The following is a 9,761-nucleotide window of genomic DNA, read 5'->3' as shown; positions in this document are numbered from 1 at the left end:
GACCCAGTCCTCCCCTCAACTACCATCACTCCAGAATGTTCACCTGTACCTTCCAGCTCTCAGCAGACCACAGAAGGCAACTGCGAGGGACTCTCAGCACACTTGAGTCATCGATGCCTTTTATTGAACACTTCCTCTGCCATCCTCACAGACAGCACCCCCAGCACCCCGTGAGGTAGCAACCATCATTACCTCCATTTTAAAGACAGGACACCACTGTTGTGAGGCAGTAAGTGGCACAAGGTCATGGGTCATGGCGCTGATGAGAGGTTACGCAGTCCCCTCCACTTCCAGAACAGGATGCTGCCTCACCTGGGTGCCAGCTTCCTGGGAGCTCACACCCAGACCTGCCCGGCACCTCCTGGTCCTCCAAGCCACCTCCCAAGCTTCTGCAGCTGACCCTAAGCCCGACTTGGCTGACAACCAGCACCTCTGGCTCTAAGCTGCCTCTAGAGTTGACCAGCCTGGGAGAGGTGTGGCCTTTTCCACGGGTAGTTCTTGGTGATATTCACCAGGGCTCGGTCAGTTGAGGCCCGAGACCTTAGTGAGGGAGTCAAGCAGCTGGAAGTAACTGTACTTGAGGTCATATTCCATGTCGTACCAGAAATTCACTATAGGGGAAAACAGAAACCGGAGCACAAGGGTCCCCCTTCTGACTTAGACTCTCCACTTCCCCACCCACCCCCAGTGACCTGGGCCGCCCCTTACCAGCAATGCAGCCATGGGACTGCTGGACGTGGTGGAACCACAGGGCCGGCAGGTAGAGCATCTCACCCGCCCGCACTGTGCAGCGAAGTGCCTGGGCCTGGCAGTAACTGGGGTACCGGGCCAGATCTGGAGCCAAAGGGTCCAGGGGGATCCATGGCACCTGCGGACACGGCAGACTCCAGGGAGCAGGCCCAAAGCTCCCAGGCTCCGAACTCTGTCCCTGGAAGTAAATGCCCCGGGCCCTGCCCTGCTCAGCACTGCAAAGCCCAGATGAAGGGATTCTTCAGCAAAGCGCCACCTTCCCATCTCTTTAGTGCCTGTTCCTCAGAGTCCAGGCTCCTTGCCTCCCCTCTCCCGGGGCCCAGGAACAAGGCAGACACCTTCTCCATGGCCTCTTCATCCACCATCCTGAATGAGCCCTCTTCAGTTAGCTGATAGGTTGCCTGTGTGTACAGTTCTGAAACCAGAGGGAGAAAGTCTGAGGATCCTCGAAAGGCCTGGGGTGTGCCCACCACTCCCTCGTGTTCCGAGTGCAGGGGCACGGGGGCCAGGGGTCCTAGTGCAGTGGAGATGCTGTGTCCCCCGCCCGCCCGGGGCTCCCCACTGCCCTCCCTCCACCACGGGGCTCCCTGGCCCCTCCCAGGCTGTATCCCCTACCATAGGGGATGAAGGGCCGGTCACTGGGTGGATGCAGCAGGAAGTGCTTCTCTCCTGAGACCACACAGTAGAGGTTCTCATAATGGTCCTTATGCACTGCCAACAGAGGGCCCAGCAGGCAGGGTTATGAGGAGCGGGCCATAGGAGGGCACAGACGACTGCGCTCGGGGCCCTGCACCCCAAGAAAGCTTATGATGTGACAGAAGAGCACACGGAGTCATAGCAGGCTCAAGGGGGTGCCATGACGGGAGTCTGGCAGGCCTTCGGGCATCTCCAATCTCTGCCTGCCAGGGACTAGACACTCGCTAGGCCCTGGGCTCATCTTCACCAAGAGGGAAATTCACACAAACAGGCTTCTTGTGAGTCCACCCTGACTCAGCTGGCCTTCAGCACTTTCTAGGGACCTAGAAGAGGCAGCGTCCCCCAGGTCCAATGCCGTGGGCATCTCCACCCACCTGGAGCTGTCAGGGAAGGCCCTCTGATGGATCTGAGCCCCAGAATCCCAGAAGAAATTTTAAAGATCAGGCAGTCCAATTTCCATCCAAGGTCAGCCTTCCACTCTGCACCTCACCTTCCTCCCCACAACCTCCTCCCCTGCTCTGCACTCCCGACGCCTACACGATGTTACTGCAGCTGCCTCTCCCAGCCAGAAGTTCACAGCATCAGGCATCTTCCCTGTGGGTCAGAGGACAGAGCGCGAGTTAGGAGAGGCCAGGCTGGGAGTCACCAGCAGTGATCTTGGGTGGGGAGCAGTGGGGTCCCAGGGGAAGAGCAGGGAGAAGGGGCAGAGGTGGGCAAGCATGGCAAGGGACCTGTCCCCTGGGGCAGGTGGAAGAGCAGCAATCTTCAGTGTTCATCAAAATGAAGTCAAGGCCTAGGGATCTGTGGGGCCGAGAATGTGGGCTGCCATCACCAAGGGGAGAGAAACAGCAAGGAGGCTGCTCCTACCCTCCCATCTCCTTCCCACAGGGGCCCCGCCTCCACTCACCCAGCGCCTCAGAGGCCCAGGGCACGTGGGGTTCCACATCAGGCAGCAGCTGGGGCAGCTCGGTGGGCAGGTTGGAGCACTGCTTCTGCACGTAGAGAACCCCAGGGTGTTGGGCTCGGCCCTCCAGGACGTCCAGCACATGGCTCAGGGGCAGACGGCGCTCAGCAGGCATCACAAAGCGGTCCCCTCGCACGGCATCCGCGTAGCCATCTGGGGTCACTGCCACACTCACCTCTGTGGAGCCCACGGTGGCTCTGGAGGAAGGGACATTCAGCTTAGCCCTGGAGGCTCCAAAGCACCGCCCACACCCTGCCCAGGGCAGCCCCCACCTGAGGTAGGGGAGGGACCACTTCCGGAGGGCTGGCCAGTGCTGCAGGGCATTTCGGATGATGCAGGGCCTGTTGGGGCAGACCCAGTCCCGGTAGAAGTGGAGGGGGCTGGGGGGCTCGTCCAGGTGGGGAACAGCAAGAGGCACGCTGAGCTCTGAGAGAGAGAGAGAGTTGGGGGAGGGGCTGACACCAACAGTACCCAGTGGCTGCCCCACTGCCCGCGTAAGAGATGCCCACTCCAGCAGGCCTCTGTGCCACCGAGCAAGGCCTAAGGACAGCCAGGACCCTGGACAGCCAGGAATAGAAGAATGAGGAGGGAAGTTTAAGGAAGAAAGTGTGAAACACCCATAAACACACCAGGATGTCCACAGGGCCCAACCCAAATGCTCCACGGGGCCATGTCCGGCCCTGCCCAGGGGACCCCTGGCCTTCCCACTCTGGAGTAGCCAACTTCCTGGCATCCATTAGGAAAGGCAGCCATGGAGGCAACACTGGGAGCTCCAGAGTGAGGACAGCTGAGGCCCCAAGGCCAGCGCTGCTATGAGTGGGCCAAGGATCTCTGGGAAGCACCTAAAATGCGCTCAGTCCTTGCCTTGGCATCATGCAGGTATTGAGGGATGATCCGAGCACCATCTCAAGAAGCGTACAACCTAACTGGGGAGACAAGCTGCTACGTGAAACTATCGGAGGAAAAGTAGGGGCTGAACTGTCTGCTCTGTCTTAACGAACAGCATCACCAACCTCAGACACCCAAGACTGCCGTGTGCGTGTGGGCAGACTGGTGCGCCACCTGCGCGGGTATCAGTAACGGCCCTCCGTCATCCTTAACAAAAACCTCTTTTGACTCTTCCGTCTCCCTCACTCCTGGCATCCTATTGATCATCTCTACCTGCCATTGATTCTACTACCTATGTCTCTCAAGCCACACCACACACCCCTTTCCTCTGCTGGCATCCACAAAGTTAGCTCATTTGGGTCCTCAAAGGTCACTTTGATGAGGCTTTCCTCCCTGGCCACTATTTTTAAAACTGTAACCTGCCCTCAATATCCTTATACCCCCGTTGTTTTAATTTCTATCATTTATCACCACCTTACACACTATATATTTTATTTATCCCAACTATTTATCAGTTTTTCTTGCTATAATGTTTGCTCCATGAGGACATGGATGTTTGTCTTATTCACTGATGTATCCCCAGTACCTGGAATAATAGTACCTGGCTCACAGTAGGTGCTCAGTAAGTATCTGCTTAATGGTTGAACATAAGTCTCCAACATCTTCCAGCTGGATGATTGCTGCAGTGAACTAACTGGTTTCCTTGGCTGAATTCCACTCCTTCTCAAAAATATCCCTCATCCAGGCCCCCGTCATCATCCTAAAATACAATCTCATCTTGTCACACCCTGGTAAAAAGTCCTTTGATGGCTAACCACTACTCCTGATGAAACATAGTTGGCCTTGGCACATATTCAAGGTGCTCTGTGATGAGACCCAACCTACTTTTCCAGTCTGGCTTCCTTCCGTCTGGGGCCTGCCCCTCAGCACACACGCTACTCAGGGGGTGCCCAACTTTGTTTTTGCTGCTCACACAGGAATGCCTTCCTCCTGGCTTTTACACAGAGCCTGAGGCTTCGCTGTGTCATTTTCATCCCTGCGGTCTGGCCTGAATGTCTTCGTCCCCAGTGGGCGGTTACAACACGCACTCCCAGCAGCCACTGCACTCATTTTCACCTCTGGGCTCATGGTCTCTCACGACCGCCTCTCCACACCGGTCATCTGGGCCTTGCAACAGCTGGAAAGTGAAATGGTATTAGATCAAAAATGGAAACTGAGTGGGAAGACTCTGGGGGACCCAGGAAAACTTGAAAAGGAAGTGTGCTTACTCCACTGGCTCGAAAAGCAGGATGGAACACGCCAGGCAGATATGGGAACAAGAGGGAGGAAACTGGCAATGGTCTCCCCAGTCACGCCAGCCCATCCAAGCAGTCACCTTGTGGGGCTCAATAAATCTCCCTGTTCTGTTCTGAAGTACGGTTGATTTACATAGCCACTTGTGTTATTTATTTTTCAGCCATGCCATGTGGCATGAGGGATTCTATTTCCCCAACCAGGGACTGAACCCATGCCCCCTGCACTGGGAGCGCAGTCTTATTAGCCACTGGACCACCAGCAAAGTCCCAATAAATCTCCCTATTATTCTCACTAGAATTCTTCAATTATGTGGAAACTACTTTTTTTTAACCCTTTGTATTTCCTGCCATTATTTCAGTTTCACTTTTTCACCCTTTAGAGTTCCTTTAAAGAATGGCCACTAAGGCTTCAAAGGGAGAATTTTATAAAGGACCCAAACAATTCCTTTGGTCTGACAATTCTTCTGCTAGGAATTTAACCAACAAAAGCATACATGTGCACAAAGACTCTGCTCCAGCCACACCGGCCTCCTCACTGATCCTTGGACACACCTGGCACTCTCCCACCTTACAGCATCTGACCTGCACACCCTTGCCTAGAACTCTCTTCTCTCAGAGGTGTGCTCGCGCACCCGCTCCCCTCCTTCTTCAAGCCAGTGCTCAAATGTCGCCTTGTCAGAGGCCCACCCTGACCTTCTCATTTTAACGTGTAACCTGCCCCACTGCCACATCCTGAGTCTCCTCACTCTGCTTTACTTTTTTACCCCATGCCACTTATCTTCTAACCCATTTTTTTCCCTACTGTATGGTTTATTCATCTAGTGTGCCTACAGTTAACTGTCTCTTCACTTAAAATGTAAGCTCTATGAGGGCAGAGATCTGTTTTAGTGATGTATCCTAAACATACTGAACAGAGTCTGGCACATTGCAGTGCTTACTAAATATTTGTTAAATACTCAAAGTATTGATTGCTGTATTAAAAACAAAGGGTTGAAAATAACCTAAATGCCTATCAAGAGGGGGTTAATTAAGCAAATTACAGCATTAGTACACAGATGTGGAAAAGACTGAAGATGATTGAGATGGACCTAGAAGATTTACGGAACCAGAAGAGCACGCTTAACAAGCTACCATTTGTATAAAAAGGGAGATATCCAGTCATAGGTATGTGTGTGCATATTAATAAGAGTACTGCTGGAAGGAAGCAACCTGGAATGGGAAGGAAGGACATTTACTTTACATAAGTCTTCTGGTTTTTAAACAACGTGCCCATGTTACTATTCAGTGATAAGACATTGCTTAAAAATAGAGAAAAGGGAGAGAATGAGAGGAAAAAAAATAAAAACCAAGCAAGGGATGTCTAGTACAGCCGCCTCCAATCATCCTGAAATTCTGCAGCGCTCCTGGCTTGGAGGCGTCTCCTCCTGAAGGAAGCGATCCAGCAGGGGTTCACAGAAGAAGAAACTTTAAAGACTTCACAACAGAGAAAGGTGGAAAAGGCAACAACAGAAAGCCCCAGTTACTCTGTGCGGGCTGACAGTGGGAAACAGAACAGCACGAGTCAACACTGGACCGGGCCTTGGGAATAGGTGAAGAGGCACCCCAGGAAGCCACGAAGCCGTGGGAACACGGGAGGAGGGGAGAGGAGGACCCACCCAGGGGGTTGAGGGGGCGGGGTTGCGGAAGAAGATTGATTACTGGGGCGATCCATGTGCACGAGGTTCCAAGCTCCCTGAAGACAAGAAACAGGGTGCACCCTGGTATCAGCGGCCCAGGAAGGACCAGGGCGCACCCGGCTCTGGAACCCGGTTCCCGGCAAGCCCAAGGCCACTCCCGTGTCTTGAGGTTGTTTGGCAGTCCACAAGCCAGCCCACTCACCCCTTGCCGCAGCCGGGAATTCTCGTAACTCCCTCCGCACAGCGTCCAAAGCCGCCTCCGCCATGACGCCGCCGCCGCCCCGAGGCCCCGCCCCTCCTTCCTCAAGACTCCGCCCCAGCCCGAGGCCCCGCCCTCCCCTGCGGCCTCACGCCTGAGCTCGGGCTGCGTCCCCGAGGCCGCCCAGCGGCTGCAGTCGGAGCCGCCGACTGCCCCACCCCCACGCCACCACAGAATCCGTTACCCGCCCCACTCGCTGACAACCCAGAGTTAGCAAATGATTGTGTTTATTGACGAGTTCATACATCAATACAAACGGACATGTTAAAAACAGCCTCTGCCCTGTGAGACCTGGGGATGTAGGGGAAGCGCCATGGCCTGGGCAAAGTATAAAAGTTATAAATAAGGGGCTTTCAAAACTGGGTCAGGGCAGATCTGAACGGGGGCGGCATTTGCCGGTGGCCTCAGACATGCAGAAGGGGACGAACGCCGACCACAACATCCCCCCACGCTGGGCGGGGGTAGGGGTTGGGGGTGGGTAATCAAAAGGGTGGCCGCCTTCCCACAGGAGGAGTGTCGCTCCGTCCTCGTGAGGGATAGACTGGCTGAGGGTGGCCAGGAACCCAGCCCAGAGGGCCAGGCCTGAGCCCCACTTGTAGTGGACTGCAGCTGGTGTGCTGGCCAGGGGTACATAGGGAGTGGATTTCTAACAATGACAAGGGCAGCTGCGGCCTCGTGGGGTCCACACTCAGCTCTGAGAGTTCCTGGGCCAGGATTTCTTGGCAGCTTGGCCATGCAGGTGGTGGCAGTAGAGAAGAGTGAGGGTGAAATAGGGTTCACCTGTTCAGGTGACTAATGCAAGCAGAGCTGGGCACCCTTGAGAATCCAACTTCAAGCCTCCACCCAGAGAGCCAGCAGAACCCATAGGGACACAGCTTTCCAGCCTGGAGCTGAAGCAGAACTGCCCTGACTTACCTGAGGCAGAGGAAGCAGCAGGGCCTAGAGACACGTTCTTCACCCCAACTCTTCCACAGCTGCTTCTGTACTTGGTCCTACTCTACTTGCCCATTGTGCCCTGGCTCCTTCCCCTCACACCTAACACTACCCTCCTAACTCTATCCCCTCACCTCTACCACTTACCTGGCCCACCTACCACCTTTCCAGTGTGTCTCTTGGCCCCTGCTGCAGCCCCATAGGCCTCCCTCTCTTCAGCCTCCAGCATCCAGCACACCTGGTGCCCAGCATTGCCCTTGAGGAGGCTCCTTCTACCCAAAACAGATACCCTAGGCCATTACACATCAGCTAGGCTGTGAAAACCAAGAATCCAGAATCCAGGCTTAGTGTATTCCATCCCTTTTCATATTCTTGATAGGAGCCAGGGTGATGAAGCCAGGGCAGGATGTGAAAGGAAAGCAGGCACACATCAGCCAGCCGAGTGGTCTAGCGGTGAACACTCAGTGTGTGTGTGTGTGTGTGTGTGTGTGTGTGACACATCAGCCAGCCGAGTGGTCTAGAGGTGAACACTCAGTGTGTGTGTGTGTGTGTGTGTGTGTGTGTGTGTGGCACACATCAGCCAGCCGAGTGGTCTAGCAGTGAACTCAGTGTGTGTGTGTGTGTGTGTGTGTGTGTGTGTGTGTGTGTGCATTTGTGTAGGTTTCTTCTGTGGCCAAGGTCCTTAGAAGGTGGGCCGGCGCCCTGTAAACTACGAGGGAAGTTTCAACACAGGCTTCTGACTGAGCATCACTCAGGATGCGGGGAGAAGGTGGCCTCGACTTCAGCAGCCTGTTGGGGATCAGGGCTGAAGAACAGGGAAGGCCAAGGGGCCGAGGAAAGGAGGCCAGGGCTTGATGTTTGCCCAGCAGAGGGCTTTACTGTCCTGCAGCAACATCCCACAGCTGGCTCCACAAGTTCTGGCCAGGAGAGAAAGGGGGCACAGCAAGAGACAATGCTAGGGCCCCCCTGGAGAGGGGAATGGGAGTGGAATGTGGGGGCTCGGGCCTTGACACCAACTCAAGCCTCCTGATGGCTGGGAGGGCTCCAGAGGGCCAGAGGGCTCTGCCTTTCTGAACTGCCAGCAGGTGGGGAAAACAGACAACCCCCACTCTGGCAACCAGGGGAGTAAGCTGGTGTGGGAGGGGGCATGGAGGTAGAGGTGAAGTTCCGCCGTTGGCCAGAGGGCAAGGACACCAGATCACCTCTCACCTCTACCCCCTGGATACCCTGTGTGTGCTCCACCCCAGGGAGCTGATCCCTGCAGTAATTTCAAATGGCTTCTAAGAAGGGAGGGCAGGCCTTTCCGGACTTGCCCCAGGTGGGGCAGGCTGCCCTCCAACTCCTCACAGCACCAAGATGACAAAGACCAAGATCTGCCCCTGTGTGAGCCACCAGATGGCTGTGGAGGCAGGAGTTCCAAGAGAGTGAGGCAACAGTCAGGGAAATAAATTAATAAATACAGGGGTCCCGTGAGGAACAGCTGCGAAAGCCATGGCCCCTCTGAGCATGGATCCCTGCTCTCCACTCCAAGCATCCTTGCAGGTTTTGGTGAGTGGAGGAGAGATGCAGTTTGGAAGGGGGGAGCATTCACTGGGGACAGGCTTCTGGAACTCAGAGTCTGCGTTCCATGCGCCGCTCCACAGCTCGAAGCAGCAGCTCTGAGTATTGCTCCAGCAGGGCCTGTGTCTGCTCGGCCCCCACAGCCCCAGGGCTCCCGCCAGGGCTGGCCAACACTGCCCCAGCCAGGGCCTCCAGCTCCTGCCGCACTGAAGAGAAGGTGTTTCTGAGGAGCTGGGTGATGCGACTTTGTTCCACCGAGGGTGTCTTGCAGCTGGCCACCTGCAACGGGACCCCTGAAGTGAGTTGGAGGAACAGTAGAGGGGATTGTCAACAGATGCAGAAAGGGGAGGGGCCCCGACTGGGTCTAGCCTGCCCCCAAGAAGGGACTGCATGCCCTGCTGGGTGTGGCCAGGAGTTCCTCACGCCAAGATCAGCAAGTATGACCAGAGGCTAGGGGATGGAGGCAGATCCTGGGGGTAACCATCAGATGTGGCACCAACTACATCTTGTTAGCAATTCCTCTTTCAAACCTCAGCCCCTATGGGACTGTCCCCTATGTTCAGAGTAGCCAAATCATTTCTGAATCTGAAAAGGGATACTATTAATAATTATACTTGGACAACAGGCATAAGCTAGATGGTCCTAAGCAAACTAGGACATGAGAGCTCTCCACACCATCCCCTCCTGTCTGAGGATGTCTCCTCCAGCTGTTAGCCAGAAACGACTGATACGTACTCAAG

The 9,761-nt window shown here is 55.2% G+C and overlaps 2 protein-coding genes across 4 annotated transcripts in view; both read right to left on the bottom strand.

The window, feature by feature from the left end:
* Positions 1–102: 102 nt before the first annotated feature.
* Positions 103–6,568, bottom strand: JMJD7 (jumonji domain containing 7). Of its 2 annotated transcripts, none has more exons than XM_055537467.1 (8): positions 6,472–6,568; positions 2,683–2,836; positions 2,354–2,607; positions 1,984–2,040; positions 1,366–1,461; positions 1,089–1,165; positions 709–928; positions 103–611 (listed from the first exon to the last, which is right to left on the bottom strand). In XM_055537467.1, exons 1-8 carry the CDS (start codon positions 6,533–6,535, stop codon positions 523–525), a joined length of 1,011 nt encoding a protein of 336 aa, XP_055393442.1. In that variant the 5' UTR covers positions 6,536–6,568; the 3' UTR covers positions 103–522. The 2 variants fall into 2 exon arrangements, with proteins under 2 accessions (XP_055393442.1, XP_055393443.1); XM_055537468.1 differs by having other exon boundaries at positions 709–868.
* A 170-nt stretch (positions 6,569–6,738) lies between these two features.
* The window catches only part of MAPKBP1 (mitogen-activated protein kinase binding protein 1), a 51,232-nt gene continuing 48,209 nt past the window's right edge, over positions 6,739–9,761 (bottom strand). For both annotated transcript variants that reach the window (XM_055537464.1, XM_055537465.1), the window contains one exon: positions 6,739–9,300. In XM_055537464.1, the coding sequence (XP_055393439.1) occupies positions 9,073–9,300 (228 nt within the window). In that variant the 3' untranslated portion in view covers positions 6,739–9,072. The remainder of the gene's footprint in view (positions 9,301–9,761) is intronic.

This window comes from Bubalus kerabau, chromosome 10, assembly GCF_029407905.1.
Source record: "Bubalus kerabau isolate K-KA32 ecotype Philippines breed swamp buffalo chromosome 10, PCC_UOA_SB_1v2, whole genome shotgun sequence".
Taxonomy (NCBI): domain Eukaryota; kingdom Metazoa; phylum Chordata; class Mammalia; order Artiodactyla; family Bovidae; genus Bubalus; species Bubalus kerabau.
This window is presented reverse-complemented; position numbering and strand designations above follow the sequence as displayed.

Excerpts from the sequence above, each read along its gene's own strand:
- JMJD7 (XM_055537467.1), bottom strand. The coding sequence starts at position 6,535 with ATGGCGGAGGCGGCTTTGGACGCTGTGCGGAGGGAGTTACGAGAATTC. Across the intron at positions 2,041-2,353 it reads CTGGGCCTCTGAGGCGCTGG|GGAAGATGCCTGATGCTGTG; the intron begins GTGAGTGGAGGC and ends TCTGACCCACAG. Across the intron at positions 929-1,088 it reads ATGAAGAGGCCATGGAGAAG|GGACAGAGTTCGGAGCCTGG; the intron begins GTGTCTGCCTTG and ends ATTTACTTCCAG.